Here is a 17,235-nt window from a genome sequence, read left to right on the forward strand (position 1 = left end):
CAATATTTATTTTCCTAACAACGATCGACCTTGAACTCTGGAAAAATATGTCCTATCAACGTTTAAAACATCGCTAGTTGTTCTCACTCGTGTTAGGTATTCGAAACCCCGTCACATTGATTATTCACAGTGCTCCAAAAAATGTACTTATAATTAGTCACTGATCGACTGTGGCTAGTGCAGGAGTGGCAGAACTACAGGTGACGAAACCAGATGCATATCAAAGATCTCTAATATATAGGCTTATACATTGAAGATCTTTGATGCATATAAACTCCTCATTATCAAGAAGCTTGTTTTAGGGTTCTCTGATCTTCAAATGCCCGATCAAGAATTTCCACCAGGGTTCACCTTCGAGACGGATGTCCCAAACTTTCCGCCAAGAAATTGTCATCCGGTGAGCAATACCTTTTGATATCATTCGACTGAAGATTATGTTCAGTCAACGCCATGGGCATAACTTTTATGATTCTGACCTGTAGGGAAACTTCATGCCTAGGACAAGTCTATAAATTAATTGTCGTAGCTTCTTATTGATACATTCGGTAGACCCACATCGTATCAAACTTTTTTTCTGCTAGTGTTCATCATGATCTAATCTACAAACATTCCAAGTGAATGTCAACCCAAATGAATCATGCATTTTCGTCATTAGGGAAGCCGTTACCCTCAGCTTCTTTCTTATTTGTGTGCATACATCATCGAGCAGAGAGAATTCTGGATGAGAAATCTTCCAGGACTTAGGCCGCTCGTGGGATCGCTGAAATGTTCACTTGAGACGTTTGGTAATGTGAGATACATTCGAACATCATGAAAACATCATCAATAATAAGGACATTAAATTACTCGGGTTTATAGTAACTAATTAAACAACGTTCAGATGATTCTGAAAAGCGGATCATTACACGCGTTTCAAAATGGCTTGCGATAATCGATACAAAAGAATGAACGCGATCAGCACGCGATACCATGCGTGCAGAATATTTGAAACGCTAGTCATCCTCGACGAATTTGACTCCAGAATTTTTTAAGAAAAAAACATCTTGTGCTGGAATCCGACGTACTTGTCAGGTTTTCGATCTGGTCTGGCAACGGAGCAGCCACGCGCCTGGTCCCCGTGAATCCTGATGGCCACCGGATCGACATTTCGTCCCGTTAAATTCATGCATTCTACATTACACTCGCATACGTATGTGCCTACCTCCTCTTTGTTGTTTCGTTCTCACACGATATCCGTCAGCGATCAGCTACAGACCGTAAGGCCCGGAGCAGAGCTATTCTCAACTTGACTAACTATAAGAATGTTGCAACAAACACGGCTCAAGTGGGGAGGCATATAAGGCCCTGGTGTCTCGATCGGTCCCCGCAGTAGTCCAATAGTCATCCATCCATCCGCACACGGTGATCAACCACTTTCCACACACTGGTTTCTGGACTCTTACGTGCTCCCGGTTCGCACCCTTCACCCCACTGCAGATAAGATGAAGCTGTGGGTCCTTTGTCTCCTGGTCTGCGCTGGTGAGTTCGATTCTCCAAATTGTTCGAATAACACATTCAAATTAGAGAGGAACTTTGCTTGCACTTCTAACGCCAGCGGGGGTGATTGGAAAGGTCTTAGACTGCCACCATATTGGTTTCCGGTACATGGTACAGATTGTTAGAAAAAAAACTCCTATCTTTTCTCCTTTCTGTTTCACATATCTTTTCCTTTTACCCTTAATTTCCTATGGTGGATTCGATTCGACGAAAGCGAATTTTAAGAACCCAAATAAAAGCGCAATCTGAGCTATAATAATCGAACATAGCGAGCTGTGCGGTTGTTCAAAATGTAGGTAAGTTTAACGGCTGTTATCCTGCCGTTTAAGGAAGCTAAGAGGCGGGTTGGAAACTAGTTGAGTTGGGATAGTTTAAGTCGGTGCGAAACACTTTAATGACATTTGTGTTCAAACTGAACTAACCAACTCGGTCGTATACTTTCTCGCTTTCTTTTCGCACGAGGTCGTCCAGTATACTTGCGCCTTCCTCTCTCCTCCTCTGCCGATACTTCTGTTCCTCCGTCTCAGCGCATACCTTGTTCACGGACGTATTGACTGCCTTGAAAATTGAATCGGTCATCGTACTTGCCCCCCCACCCCCACCCCCTCATGGAACATGCCCTGAGGACTTTCATTGTCTCACGGTTGACGGTTCTTCCGGATTTCCTGAATGCAAAGCGTTGACAAAAATGATTGACTTATTAGTAAATAATTTCTTTCGATCGAAAATCCATGTACTTTATTTGTTGGAAAAAGATGTGAAAACGATTTCTTTCCACCCATAGGAGTCGCGACAGCGCAGCTGTCCAGGAAGCAAGAAGCTGCTGAACAGAATCGCCGACGAGCAGGAATAGCGACAAAATCCAGGGAGCCAAGTCACGCTGCTCCCGAAGTTGCGGATGACGATGAGGATGTCGAGGAAGAGGACTACGAGGACTCTCCAAAACACGTAGAAAAAAAATTCGTCTGCCCAGAACCCAATGGATACTTTCCAGATCCAGAACAATGCGACAAGTACCACGACTGCCAAGACGGCAAACCTCGAGCTAGACTCTGTCCGGATGGAATGGTCTTCAACGACTACAACCATGAGGTGGAGAAGTGCGATCTTCCCTTCGGCATAGACTGTACCAACAAACCAAAAAGACGTAAGTTGAATTCGGACGTTTTTTTTTCTTCTTTTGAATGCGTAGTCCTATTTTATATCGACTCCGATTCGACTTCGTCATAATGAGGTCTTGGACGTTCGTCTTTGCAAAGATGAAGTCATAAAATATACGCGCTTTTCGATCGCGTGTTCTTATGTAACTCTGTTCCGCACATCGATGACAAATCGTACCTTTACCTGGGATTTAGACCAGAGTCGGCGAGTTCGTTGATCTCTTTTGCCAAAACTATGTAAGTCTACGAGTTCTTCGGCAAAGTATTGAAACCTGTTATTCACGTGAAAGCTGTTTGGAAAAATAATTCTTCACCGGCATATCACAGTTGTCAACGCGTCTCAGCACGCGATCACCTTTGCATTTGCTATACGTAATATCGACTACGAGCGCTTCGATGAAAAAAAAGTAATAATCTATCTTTTGGATGCAATAATTATCGATTGCGTCCAGCTGGAATCGGCGCACGAGATTCATGAGATCAAAAATGATTACAGAGACTCCACAACCTACGCAGCACTGTCCACGTTTGCACGGATATTTCGCCCACGAGAACACGAAAATATGCGACAAATTTTACTACTGCGTAGACGGTCAGTTCAACATGATAACCTGCCCCGATGGCTTGGTATTCTCCGAGAAATCCGGAATTTGCAATTGGCCCGACGAAGCTCAAAAGAAAGGTTGTGGCTCCAGGGAACTCTTCAATTTCACCTGTCCCGTTGTCGATGAATCCGTGGCGGCGACGCACCCCAGATACGTAGATACCGAGGACTGCCAATACTTCTACGTTTGCGTTAACGGAGTTACTCCGAGGCGAAGCGGATGCAAACTGGGACAAGCATTCGACGAGAGAACAGGAAAATGTGATTGGGCCAGAAAAATACCCGAATGGTTTGTAGCCGAGAATTTCTTTTCTTCTCTTTTGTTTCGTTCGAAATTTTTACGGTCGTGATCCTAAGTGAGAAGAAAATAGTATTGGTAATAAAATTCAATGAATTGAATTCAACTTTTTACAGCAAAGACTGGTACAAGGATCAGCTCACGGACGAGCAACTCGACGCCCTCGAGAACCCGCCCCCAAAACCGAGGCCCGCGAACGGACCTAGTCGAAGAAAAAGCTCAAGGCCACAGAAAAGCCAAGACTAAACCTTATTTATACTTTAAGCAGAAAAACATATAGGCTTAAGTTTAATTTTATAATAAAAGTATCCTTAATAGTTAAAACTAGATGCATTTATGTGTCAATTAACAAATCCTTGTCGTACTCTGGTTCCCGGTAGCGACGAAATATAAAACTGTTCAGACAGTACGCCACAACAATTCCAGAAAATATAAAAATTCCGAATATAAAAATGGCGGCAATAATTCGGCGTTAATTACTTTTCTCAGGAACGATTTCAAAAATATAACCGTGCCATGTGCAATTTGGTTAGACTTTCGCTTTTACCGAGACTTGTTTCTTCACATCCACAGAAGTAAATACCAAACGTCCTCAGCATTTTAAGGGCATTTGACTTTTGACTTGGTTCGATTTTTCATCAATACTCGAAGTTCACTTCGTACGATTATAGACAGGAATAAACCAAGATAGATGATCGTCGAAGTTTCAAAACTTCGGAGAAAATTGTTGGATCGTAAACATGTCGAGCGCACGTTCTTCTGCGTCCGATGACATCATCGTTTCAGATCGGGCGAATCAGTTCTCTCTTTCACATCAGACATTCTCGCGATATACTCGTTGCATTACAATTAGCTTTTATGCACTCAGGGATATCAACTAGCTTGGAATCGGAATTTCTCGAAGCTTGAAATTACTTATTCATCCTCCCGCATATTCTGAGGATAAAAAAGCAAACCCCCCTTGACCATTCAACTGGTTTTCTTTTTAACTTCGCAGAAATAAAGGCCAAACAACGTTGTCAACGTCGTTCGTCCAGACAATAGCGAGGGGTAGTCGATTTTCAATTAATTATGAAACAAAGATTTTTAATAAATCTTACCTCCCACCAGCTGTTATGGTCCATTCAATGAAGAAAGCACAAGTTCCACCGGGACGATTTTCAAGTACCGCATAACAGTCGGTCAGAGACTATTGCGAAATTTTCGAAAACCGCCCCGAGGCTAACTAACATTACCTACATCCCTGAAATTTTTCCTTCCGTATTTCACCGAACGCTAATAGACAAATTATAAATCACAACTTTCGTCGAAATTACCGCAACAATTCGGGTAAGTAATCACAGCGACATACCTCGAGGGACAATTATGCACTACGGTACGACTTGAACGAAACAAGGATGACAATTATCAAGAATTTTTTCACTCACGATTTTTCAACGACATTGCTTTCCTGGATGCGTGGCGAATCTACCTGCATCGTAGCTACTCCTCATCTCGCCAAGGTGTGACCTTTAAGATTTTCTCCGCGAAGAGCGGTTGCTATGGCTGCAGCCTAGCAGGCTATTGAAATATCTCTAGGAACGTAATAAATAAAATATAAAAATTGTCAGTAGAGGAATGGGATGAGGGGATCTCCGGTCACGTGATATTCCGTACTGTTAATGACTTACCGTGTCTTTGAAGGGACGAGTAAGTGGGGGTCTGGTACCAATATAGTGGGGGTTGGTAAGGTATACCCGCCGGAGAGTCTCCTTAGCTGCAGTCTCTCGCGTCGAGAGGCCTTTCCAAAGAGCTCCAAAAAAAATTCAATTTTCACACGAAGTAATTAGTCATTATACCATCTAAGTTTTCTCGCCAAAAAAAAAAAAAAAAAACAAAAAATTTCAAAGGAAATCATCATGGCCAAAGTGTGTCTCGTGGTCGTACTGGCTCTGGCCGCAGTCGTATGTGAGTACAATTTTCCGATTCTAATTTCTAATTCGCTTATTTAATTAATGAATTACCATGTCACGCGAGTAGTTTATTCATCAGTTTGCACCTCTGTCAAGAATCACCTTGTTCCTTTTCAAGTGCACATGTAAATTACTCAACAGTCTTTACAGTAATTTATCAACATCGAATATAGGAACGCAAGTATGCGGATGACTGCGATCGAGCTGTAATTTCTTTTGAGCGTCCATCTTTAATTACCGCTATTTACTTTCTAATTCTAATACCTGCGAGTACGTCACCGTAATTTTTGGCACCTATAATTTATCGCGTTTTCACCCGACAATCGTAATTTATTACGTTGCATTTTTAAACTCATTGCATTCCATATGTGAATTATGGGCAGTGCCGGTCTGACGTGTACAGGTATATCGTATAGTTACAGTACATCGCATCTGCGGTGAACAGTTCGCAGTCACTGCAAAGTGTAAGATGGTATATCGTCGCGGTACTTTCTAAAATGTAAATGTTAGTACTGTCTCCTTGCAGTTGTGCAAGAGATCCGGGAATTATAGCGCGATCGCGGTATATCAATTGTGTAACCGAAATATGAAGGATCGTTCGGGTGCCAAATACGACCGACTAACGCTACCGAGCGATTTGTCGGTTTTCAAAAAAATTTTTACTTTCTCAATCGTCACAGAGGGAAAATAACCGTAGGCATCGACCTTAAGTTGTGGTCAGTGACAGCCGGGCCACTTCGATTTCATTTTACGTCACGATCGAAGATATCGGCTGATCGGAATCTTGCCCTTTTTTCTTTTTTCTTATATACAGCTGGAGCATTCAAGTGTCCGAAAGACAACGGAGAGTTCGAAGATCCCGATCAATGCGACCTGTACTACAAATGCGTCGACGGAGTTGCCACCGAAAAGCTCTGCCCAGATGGTCTGGTCTTCGATCCGTTCAATCGGAAGATCAACAAGTGCGACCACGTCTTCAACGTAGATTGCGAAGATCGTCTTGCACTTCGTGAGTATAAATATTGACTCGTATGGGAAAAATTCAAAATACATCCATTAGCGATTAATTGATATCTTACATGGAAGAAAGTTGGCCTGCACTTTACTCAACGGTTGATTGCATAGCTCGAACATCGATCGGTGCAAATACATAACATGTACATAACTCTAGAAGCAAATGAAAGATATGTTTTTTTTTTTTCTTCATTTTTGTATCGTAAAAGGAAGATCGTTACGTAAAGAGTACATTACACACGGCTCACTCAGAGGTGGCGACTGTTCTCGGTCATTGATATTTACGGTGGTATGTTTGATTTGTTCAGAGCCTCCTCAGCCATCGCCAAACTGCCCGAGACGCAACGGATTCTTCCCTCATCCAGACCCTTCGGTTTGCGATGTGTTTTACAATTGTATCGAGGGCGAGGCAACGAAAAATATTTGCACAGTCGGACTACACTTCCACCCTGAACAAGGAATCTGCGTTTGGCCCGACAGCGCCGGTCGCAAGGTAACTTGCGATTCCAGAGGATAATCTGAAATCTCGATTACTGATTACTGAACATCGGCAAAGTGACCGACGCTAATTATAATCTCGTTTTGATGTCGAACAGGGTTGCAGAAAAGTAGGTGACAAATTGGAAGATGGATTCGAGTGCCCGAAGGAAGTACAAATCGATGATCGCGACATGCCCGTCGATCATCCGAAATACGCTCACCCCGACGATTGCCAGAAGTTTTACATTTGCTTGAGCGGCGTAACTCCCCGCGTTCAAGGCTGCAGCGAAGGCACCGTCTACAACGAAGAAACACAAAAATGCGACGATCCGAAGAACGTCCCCGGGTGGTACGTGACGCTAAATTCAATATTCTTACGAATTCTGTTGCTTTTTTCCGCGTTACCGGGATCGACTACAGTCACTTTGCGCGATGCATATTTTAATTTGATTTGGTGAGATTTCCAATCGGTCGCGGTCTCCGGATTTCTTTTATTTTTTTCACGTGGGACGATATTTTTCGTTGCAACTGAAATCACGGTTGACCAAGCGTGAGGGAAAGTGAAATTGGAGTCCGATTCGTTTCAGTTGAGTTTCGCCGCGCTCCCAGTTTCATTGACTTTCAAAATTAGTCTCCTGAACTTGAAAGAGAACCTTGAGCGAAATGGAACGACACTTCGAACCTATCGAGTGAATTCAATGAAAAGTTGGGTAGTCCATTTTTTTTTTTTTTTGTTTCTGAATCGTTTCACGCGGTAAATCGACAAAGTCAAAAATCAACAGGATATAATAACATGGATAAAATTCGAATAAACGATCGGGTGCATAGATGATTTAATCACGTGACTTATTACAGCGAGCATTGGTACAAGGAGGAAGAGCAAAAGAGCTGAAGAGATCTGTGAACATTTCCTGTCCCGCATCGGGATCTCCAAAACCACCTTAACACGTTCACGATTACTCTATTCGATTAGAACACTATTTAGGTCTTAATACATATTTTATAAATGTCCTTCAATAAATGATGATTCGTTTTTAAAGAAAAATAATTTTTTTTTAACTGCAATGATTGTATTGAAAAAACTAGCTGTGTTTGGGTGTGAAAACAGCTGAAAAGTAGAGTGGGATCGACTCGAAGATCGAAGAAAGAAGAAAAAAAAAAATAAAAAACTTGAGCAATTCATGGAAGAAATTTTCTTTTAGGAGTTATCACGCAGAGACACGTAGTTACGTACTTCAAAATTTAAAAAAAAAACACATTCGTCATTCGTCCGAATGACAGACGTTTTTATTCGGTGAAGAATTATTCGATTAAAATTGCCCTCCGTAACGATCAGCAGCGATGCTGATCTCTATAAAGGTGCAACGAGGCAAATCTCCGATAAACTTTCACTCGGTTTATAAGAACGAGGAGATTCTGTTCTATCTTCGTTTCCTCTTTTTCACAGAGACGAACGAGGCGCGCAGGGTAAACTGGTTTCTGTTCACCGATTGATCTTGAGAAAAGACAAGTCGGTCGTTTTGTTCGAAGACCTATATCTACCTGGAGCTACACCGTCCCGGCTTTCTTACCACTCGATTTCAAGGGGGACGTGAACGCAATCAATTCCAATTTATATAGACCGCTGTGCACGAGTTCCGAATTCTAATGAATCACCAATTAGAGGTTACTCGATATGGTAATCTTCGACTTCGTGTAGCCGACGCTTTCGAGTCAAAGGCTTTTAAAAGACCGTCGGGTATTTCAACTCGTATTTAAATCCGACTCGTGATAAGCATGATTTCTTACACGCGCGTCAACTCCCACGTCGTAACGATATGGCGTCTAGTTTTCCCATTTGTTATTCTCTCCCGTTGGCGTATCGGAGAAACAGAAAAAAAAAAATAAAATAAAAAATAAGGTAAAATAAAAATTGTCGAGATCTCGCCTTGCTTTGGCTTCGACTCACAGCCCGTTTCTATGTCAGGATCAACCTTACCCTGAGGGTGAAAGTAGGCTCAACTATAACCGATGAATTTTCAAACCACTCCGAAGTATTAACACTCTTCATTCCCCTGTCGCGATTCGCGTTTAATATTCCTTCCCGAGTGTCCCGATCGCCGGAATCAGAATATCTGCATGAACGGGATCGAGCGAGATCATTCTTTGAGACAATTGAAAACTTTCTCTTCAATTACAGCGAATATAATCACTGCGATTAATAACGAGATTAGAAAGATGAACATCAATCAACCGTGCAGCAATTATAGCCTGTTTCTGTTTTTAAAGTGACTGCAGACACTGGAGATAAATGACTGTGCGAAAAACATCCGATTTGAGACAAAGGTTGACGAATCTTCTCGCTTTCATTCCACTTGATTTCTATAACTCTGGCAAAGACGTCGGTTATTTTAACTCAGATTTAAATTAGAATGAATACTTTATCAAGGACCGGATTGCGCACATCACGTATAATTATACGACACGTCTACCGCTGTCAAACCCAATTCGTCGAACTACATACAGGTGTGATATTTTGAATTTTTTTATAACACGGTTTAATCAGGGCAAACCATGAATCGTTATTAACTTTTACCAATAGAGTATATATATTTGAATAGAATAGAAGTTTCTGTTGTTAGGAGGTCGAACGTCTAAGGACATCAAGGACACATAACCGGTACGGTGTTCGTCGCATATTAGTTTGTGAAACCAGAATGAACAAAATCACCCAACGTGACTATACGTAAGATTTGTTTTTTTTTTTTTTTTTTTTCGCATAATGCGCTGTGACGGCGGATTCTCTGAATCACGGCCTCGTGGAAAGTTCTGATTCAGTTATCAAATATCAATCGAAATCAGAAAAACGATCCGCGTCGAAATCAGGAGAAACGCCGAATGGAACAGGGTTGTTAAAAAATTGATCGGGATGCGCGAGATACACGTGTCACTTAGTAAGGTTTATATCTAAGTTATCGATATACTTGATTTCGAATACCGGGAATAATGATTTTTAATTTTATTTATCAGAACCAAGGTGAGCAGGATTTGAGAATTAATGTCTCTGTGTTAAAAATAGGGAGACAGGATTTGCCGGGATGTGAAATAGCCGATAGAGGCGTTCCCATTGTCGTGTGTAGAATCGCATCACCAATACCAGTGGGTGAGGTGAAAATATTCAAGCAAACGAGTCACGCTTCGAACTTTTTTATTTCTTTCCTTTTTTTTTTTTTTTTTTGTTTTTTTTTTTCATCAACGATGACTTTACAGCGCAGAGCCAAGACAACGGGATAAAAAAAAGCTACGCCATGCATGCCAAACCGCGGAGCGTTCGACGATATTTTAACACCGATGAAAAATTATCAGACGCTCCGGAATCCCGTTTAATCATGGGGATCGTTAAAATCTGTAGCCTATTTCCAACGACAGAAGAATTTATAGAACATACGAGTGTATTTTGGGACACGATAACCTTGGGAATTGGGAAAACAAATTTGGGGTCGAAGGGCTGCGATCGAGGACTGCAAGTAAACTTATATGAATATGAATTTCCGAGCAACCCATTCGACAACTTCGTTCCCCGATATTCGAATCCGCGTGGCCCTTCGAACGTGATTCTCGATAGCCACGCCGTTAGCTTTCGACGCCAAGGTGATTGATCGAATTGTGGGCGCGGTACGCGAGTACCGATATAACTAGGCGTACTGTGTATACTGTTAGAGCAATTCACGGTGTACACGCGTGCATAAATTTGAGTCGTGAATATAAGGCACGTTCACGACACGAAGATCGAGACCAGCCAAACGGGTGCTGTGCTTGGGCTACCTGAAAGACGGAAAGTGAGAAGGACGGAGGATCGTAAAAGGAGATGGCGACAGGACGGAGGGAGAAAGACAAAGAAAGAGAGCGCGTAACCTGGAAGAGAGGGGTTCGAGAAGAGAGCGAAATGGGAAATGGAGGGGTTGGGAAATGAAATGGCGAATGCAACCGATGGAATCAGGATCATGACGAGAGCCCAACAGTCGCGTTTTGAAGAGCAAAGAACTCAGCACAACCTCAAGAAGATGGCATCTTTTATATCCTCCAGACTTGTCCGCGTCAGCTTCGCAGGACTTATTTTGTTCGTCGGGGCGGCAACGGCTCAGTTCCAGTGCCCCCAAGCCAAGGGTTTCTTCCCCGATCCGGAACAGTGCGACGTCTACTATGCCTGCGTAAACGGAATCGCCGAAGAAAAACTCTGCAAGGATGGACTGGTCTTCAAGGACGACAATCCTAAAAAGGAACTATGCGACCTCCCCACGAATGTACCGTGCGGAGACCGGACCCTTCTTCGTGAGTATTCGCACCGTACTCCTGCAAATTTCCAAATGATCACCACTAGTATTTTTTTTTTCAAATTTCTACCTCCTTCTCGTTCACCGAGTTTTTGATTTTTCGAGCTTCTTCGGGTAAAATTTTACAACATCTTTGAACATCTTCCCTCAGAGGAACCTCAGCCGTCCAAGGGTTGTCCCCGTGCGAACGGCTACTTCCGTCACGAAGATCCAACGGCGTGCGACCAATTCGTGAACTGCATAGACGGCGTGGCATCGGCGATGCCATGTCCAGCGGGTTTGATATACGATGACTCAGTTTCCGCTTGCGTTTGGCCCGCCGAATCGACGAGGGAGTGCGCCGCCCCAAAACGGGACATCCTGGACGACGGTTTCGTCTGCCCAGACGGTGACGTTTCCGGTCCGTTGGGAAGGACTCTCCCCCATCCGACTTACCCCCATCCCGAGGACTGCGCGAAATTTTACATTTGCAAAAACGGACTGAGGCCACAAAAGGGACAGTGTGACGCTGGAACGGTCTATAATGAGGACAGTTTCAGGTGCACGGATCCGGAAAACGTACCGGGATGGTGAGTCTGTTTGTTTGGTATTTTTACATTGTCATATAATTTGGAGAAATTTCGTTCTAGAAATGGGTCGCGTGTAACGTGGAATACCAATTGATACGTAGAAATCCCCGAAAGTATAAAAATGCAAAGTTCATCTTATACGTGCGAGGGAAAAGTTAGCGAAGGAGAAACTTCTTAGCATGGATCTTTTATTTTTTTTTCATGCGGAGGTGGTTCTATTCGAAGCGCGACCGTAACTGTAATTAGTTCATTAATCTCGATACCAGGTGCGAGAATCCATATATGAAAATAAATAGCGAAAATGTCATGTCGTTAATTATGACACAATCCGGAATTTATAACTCAATAAAACAAGAAATCGGGTGATAAAATACAAATTGACCACGCACGATAGCGACCGGCTATTGATTTATGATTACCAACATCGTAATTGAAATTTCGAATTGATTTTTTTGTTGCAGCGAGGACTATTACAAGAAAAAGAACTGATCGTTACACGTCATTTAGCTGTATATGTAACATTTGACTTTTACTTTTAAGAACAATAAATATTTTATTATTATATAACATAATCTAGGCTGTATGTTCCATTGTTCATAATCCAAACCTTTCTCTTCTCTCGATCGGATCATTACCTGGGTATTTATAAAATAGATCACCGTACGACGTGAGTTTCTATCGATTATTTCCACCGGTACGGGGACCTCAAAATTGCATCGTGTGGTTCTCCGAAAATATCCTCAGACATGACTGTTAACGTACGGTACCAAAAAAAAGTGAGATCATTTTGGGCCTCGCGTATAAATAGCCCTTCGATCGACGTCGTGTCTCGCGTACACCACGTGTAATACAAGGTAGAGATCGCGCGTAACATCATATCGGCAGATATTAACGGCTTTCACCGTCGTTATATCGGGGCCCACAATCTCGTTCCCCTTGTATTCTCGATACCGCAACGTTGCATAAGAAAACTACAATATTATAATAAAGCCCCGGGCCTTATTGCACGTCCGATATGATTCGTGGGCCCGAACGCTTTTTGCGCGAAACTTTGTCTCTCCGTAACCCCGGGGCAAACGCTGGCCTTACAAAATAAATACACTACATAGGTATAGATCTCTACACGACTACGCGAAATACGCCGTACGATCGATCAGAGGTCATTCAAAAATTGGCTTACATTTTATTCCTACTTTTTTTTTTTCGTTTCCTTCAACCACGAGTTCGCCACTCTTCAGCTTTTTTACCAACTAATATTTTTCTCTCTTTTTGGCACAGTTTTCGGTATATCGTGGACAAAAAGGTCACACAGATTCGGATATTGCGATAAGAAAATTGGACGTCGGGGGAAAATTTTTCCCAAAAATGAGTCCACTTGAGTGAAGAAGTGAGAGTAAAATCTGTTGTGAAAAAAACAAAGAAATTGAATGAAAAAAAAAAAAAAAAAAAATATGGAGCGTAAACGACACCGATTTTAAAGAGAAATAATAATCAAAAACAAAAAAATCAGACTACGCATACGAGTACCCCCGAACATGAGATATCGCGTGTAAACCTCGAAACAATATCGCGAAAGAGTGATCGGCGAAGGGGGAGATCCTGTAGCCTGGCTGGATATGAACGAACGAACGAACGAACGAACGGACGGACGGAGTGAAGGGGCCCCGCGGGGCCCGAGGCCAAGACAAGTTGCCAATGAGCGGGAATCTAAGTTCAGTAGTCAGTTGGTACTGAGACCAGACATGAGCTGTCGTATAGGAGTGACCTTATTGGCCCTAACGGGTCTCATCGCTACCGGTGAGTATAATTTATAAAATGAGTTGTTTTAAACAAATTGTCGAGTACTCGGCATATCCGATTGATACGCTCCTGAGCATCTGGGTGATCGGCCTCTTTGCGCTACTCGCGGCTCTTCCTAAGATCAAATTTTTACCCGCGCGTTCACGCTCGTGTATTACGTATCCTACTTATACCGGGCGGATAATTTCAACGAGCTCAACTCCACAGTGAAATACAACGAGGTAGTAAAGTCCGCTTTAATGCACGGTATAACTTGCGACACGTTACTCACATATACCCGGGCGGAATGCTTAGGCCTACGATAGCTTTCACTGCCGCTCTGCCATATGGTTAACACCAACCGATTGCTATGATATAATACGTTTGTAAACGTTCTTCCTCATTCGTTATTCAAATCCCATAGAGATTGTTGGATAATTGACGTTATATCATTGGGAATTTACGATGCGCTGCGCCTGGCGTAAAACACGATTTTTTCCATCAAATAATACAACATACATAATATTTTCGGTGTTATCGATTCACGTGAAAATCAAATGCTGAAACAAGAATGACAGTCTTTCGCAACATTTTTGCCAAATTCAGATTCAGCAAAATTTTGCTTTCGGCAAAAGAAACGTTTTGCCTGGCGACACGCTAATTTTCTTCATTTTTACAGTTTCGGGAGCTGCCCTGCTGGGTGCCCCAGGTTGCCCGGAGCAACACGGAGTCCAGGCGTACGCCCACCCCGAGGATTGCGCCGCGTTCTTCCTCTGCGTAAACGGTACGTTGTCTCTGGAGCATTGCGAGAACGGGCTTCTTTTCGATGGTCACGGAGCGGTGCACAACCACTGCAACTACAACTGGGCCGTACAATGCGGAGAGCGTAAAGCCGATCGTGAGTTTGTTGTGTTAAATTATTTTATCATTATTTGTACAGTTATCGTTATTATCCGGGCGATCGGATTGAAAAAAAAAACAAAGAATAATTTTACTCTCCATTCGAAGGACGCCAAACCGCAACTCTGGTTCAGTCTAGATTGTATGAAGCGTATCAGTTAGGCAATGCGAAAGAGAATGAAGACATTAATTGTGAAGGCAAGTTGTTTTAAAATCAACGAACGAAGGTGAAAATTGTAAATTTCAAGTACAAGTACGACGTTATACGGTCCTTGAAATCTATCAGGAAGACTTTCACGAAAACTATCTGCAGAATAAATAAAATTGATTTTTCTTAGCTCGCTTTACCACGCGTCGAAGTCACCAGAGCTGCGAGCGCAGGTAGCGCCACCAGAAAACCTCGAGGCATTTTTACATCGATCTATTATCGGATTAAGGCATGTGATACTTTTTTTAGGCAGCTGTCGCTCGAAACTGTAATTACGGTTAATTATCTCTGGAAGCGTTTCACATGTAACATAATATCTTGAGAAATTTTTGGTGATCTTGCGTCATTGAAAGCAACCAACTTGCTCTCAATATTTATCCGTAAAGGTTGTGGAAATTTTTTCTGAAAGTTTACTCATCAATTATTTTTTCGCGACGAATAAATTCACTTCTTTATGTACGCTAACGATTTTGGAGCGGGTACATATTTATGCGTGTAACACAACTGCCGGCAGACACGGCGGTGACAGAATATCATGAAATTGTTTATTTGATCAACTTTCACTGTACGGTATTTACAATTAGTAACGCAAATTTATTTGCAAAAAACAAACAAGCCATGAGTGGTCATTGACAAATTCATACGTACAGGAATATTGTCCGTTAGAAACGAATGAAACGAATTTTCATATTTTATCACCACCCACCGGCGCAAATATCACAGATTGACTCGATTTTTACGCTGGGGTTAGACTTTTCGATAACGAGCAGAGAGAAAACAGAAAAGGGAGAAAGCTCAGCCGGCGACGAAACCGACGTCCATGACTATAATAGAAACTGTTTGTTCGGTGACTGTTTTCCGCCAAAGTAATCGGTTGGTTACAAAGACAAAAAAAACAAAAAAGAAGACCAGACTTTTCACGGACGTTTAACCGGCTCAGGTGAAATCGAAACGAGATCCGTGGCGGTGGATTCATTTTCCCATAAACACAGTGACCCAACTGCACTTGTAAAAATCTGATTCAATTGTGATTTACAAATTAAAAAAATTTCATGCCCTTTTCACGTCCTCAGTGACTCCGATCAGCACCCCTGGATGCGAGTACCAATTCGGAATCTACCCGGACAGCGACTCCTGCAGTACAACTTACGTGAAATGTGTCTATGGTGCTCCGCAATCCGAACATTGCGACGCTGGATTAGCGTACGACCCCAAAAGTCACTCTTGCGTTTGGCCCGATCAACTTCTACCCTACTGCAACCCAGAAGCTATCGTCGGCTTCAAATGCCCACAGAAAATACCGGCTCACACCGCTGCGGCAAGATTCTGGCCATTCCCGAGGTTTGTCAAAGCTGAAAATTAAATTTCTTGATCAAATTGAATAAATTCGAAATCGCGGAATCGCGTTGGGATCGAATCTTCGCCCTCTGACTTCAAAGGACGTCATGAATATTTGCGTGATGGGTGATTGGATAAAACTTGGGTAACTGGTTTGAAATCGACGACAATAATGCTGAACGGAAGTGGGACTACGACCGGGACAAAATCATTTATCGTCGCTCGAATACGATTACTTTTTAAACAGGTTTTCTTGCACGTGGTTGACATTCTCGTTGTTTTTTAACGTTGATAATTTTTCACAACAGATTCCCCGTACCCGGAGACTGCGGTCGTTTGATAACTTGCGTCGAAGGCAGCCCTCGTCTGATTACATGCGGGGATGGAAAACTCTTCGACGCTCATAGCCTGTCTTGTCTGGATCCCGAAGAAGGTCCTCAGTGGTCAGTACGATCGGAATGAGAGAGATTGAGTGTAAAATTGGTTACCTGCAATCCTCTAATAATTTATCAATTATCTTTCCACAGTGCGAACCACTAGAAGTTACCTGGAATTGATCGTTGTCGATGTTCGAAATAATTATCCCGCGAACATCTCACGTAATTGTTCAACTCCCGAAACCCGGAGAAGTTTGGAAATATTTTTTTGAAAACGTTAAAAACCATCGGTTGCACGGAATTGTATAACATACAGTCGAACGCAGCTGTTCCAATGGATGACCTCCGTCTTACGTCATCTCATCTGACATTTAATTGCAGACCGGTATCCGTGTTGAAAAAATATAGATACATTTATATTTATCAAACGCCGTGCCCGAACAGGCGGGACGATTATACAATAACATTAAAAGTTGAAACGTCGACTCGACTCGTCAAGTTATTCGCAATATTTGGAGCTGAAGGCGAAAGTTAGCGGGGCGACAATACGAGCGATAACATTGCAACGTTCCCAAAATTCATTGGCTGTACGAAAACTAATAAAATTTAAACTACACATCAACCCATCACCCCCTTTCTGTATTCTCCTACTTTTTTATCGCTGAAAATTGCCCGAAGACAAATCATACCGCGAATAATAACAGCTT

At 42.4% G+C, this 17,235-nt stretch overlaps 4 protein-coding genes across 4 annotated transcripts; all 4 read left to right on the forward strand.

The window, feature by feature from the left end:
* Positions 1-1,283: 1,283 nt before the first annotated feature.
* On the forward strand, positions 1,284-3,922 carry LOC105686936 (protein obstructor-E). Its single transcript, XM_012402228.3, has 4 exons — positions 1,284-1,518; positions 2,321-2,683; positions 3,193-3,589; positions 3,715-3,922. Exons 1-4 carry the CDS (start codon positions 1,482-1,484, stop codon positions 3,842-3,844), a joined length of 927 nt encoding a protein of 308 aa, XP_012257651.1. The 5' UTR covers positions 1,284-1,481; the 3' UTR covers positions 3,845-3,922.
* Positions 3,923-5,355: 1,433 nt separating this feature from the next.
* LOC105686683 (protein obstructor-E-like) lies at positions 5,356-8,089 on the forward strand. The gene is made up of 5 exons (XM_012401737.3): positions 5,356-5,545; positions 6,365-6,559; positions 6,873-7,057; positions 7,161-7,393; positions 7,900-8,089. Exons 1-5 carry the CDS (start codon positions 5,497-5,499, stop codon positions 7,934-7,936), a joined length of 699 nt encoding a protein of 232 aa, XP_012257160.1. The 5' UTR covers positions 5,356-5,496; the 3' UTR covers positions 7,937-8,089.
* Positions 8,090-10,961: 2,872 nt separating this feature from the next.
* Positions 10,962-12,498, forward strand: LOC105686569 (protein obstructor-E-like). Its single transcript, XM_012401516.3, has 3 exons — positions 10,962-11,355; positions 11,509-11,926; positions 12,388-12,498. Exons 1-3 carry the CDS (start codon positions 10,977-10,979, stop codon positions 12,413-12,415), a joined length of 825 nt encoding a protein of 274 aa, XP_012256939.3. The 5' UTR covers positions 10,962-10,976; the 3' UTR covers positions 12,416-12,498.
* Positions 12,499-13,527: 1,029 nt separating this feature from the next.
* Positions 13,528-17,150, forward strand: LOC105686604 (protein obstructor-E). Its single transcript, XM_012401578.3, has 5 exons — positions 13,528-13,723; positions 14,385-14,603; positions 15,887-16,154; positions 16,460-16,594; positions 16,679-17,150. Exons 1-5 carry the CDS (start codon positions 13,543-13,545, stop codon positions 16,689-16,691), a joined length of 816 nt encoding a protein of 271 aa, XP_012257001.2. The 5' UTR covers positions 13,528-13,542; the 3' UTR covers positions 16,692-17,150.
* Positions 17,151-17,235: the final 85 nt, after the last annotated feature.

The sequence above is a fragment of the Athalia rosae genome, chromosome 2 (genome assembly GCF_917208135.1).
Source record: "Athalia rosae chromosome 2, iyAthRosa1.1, whole genome shotgun sequence".
Taxonomy (NCBI): domain Eukaryota; kingdom Metazoa; phylum Arthropoda; class Insecta; order Hymenoptera; family Athaliidae; genus Athalia; species Athalia rosae.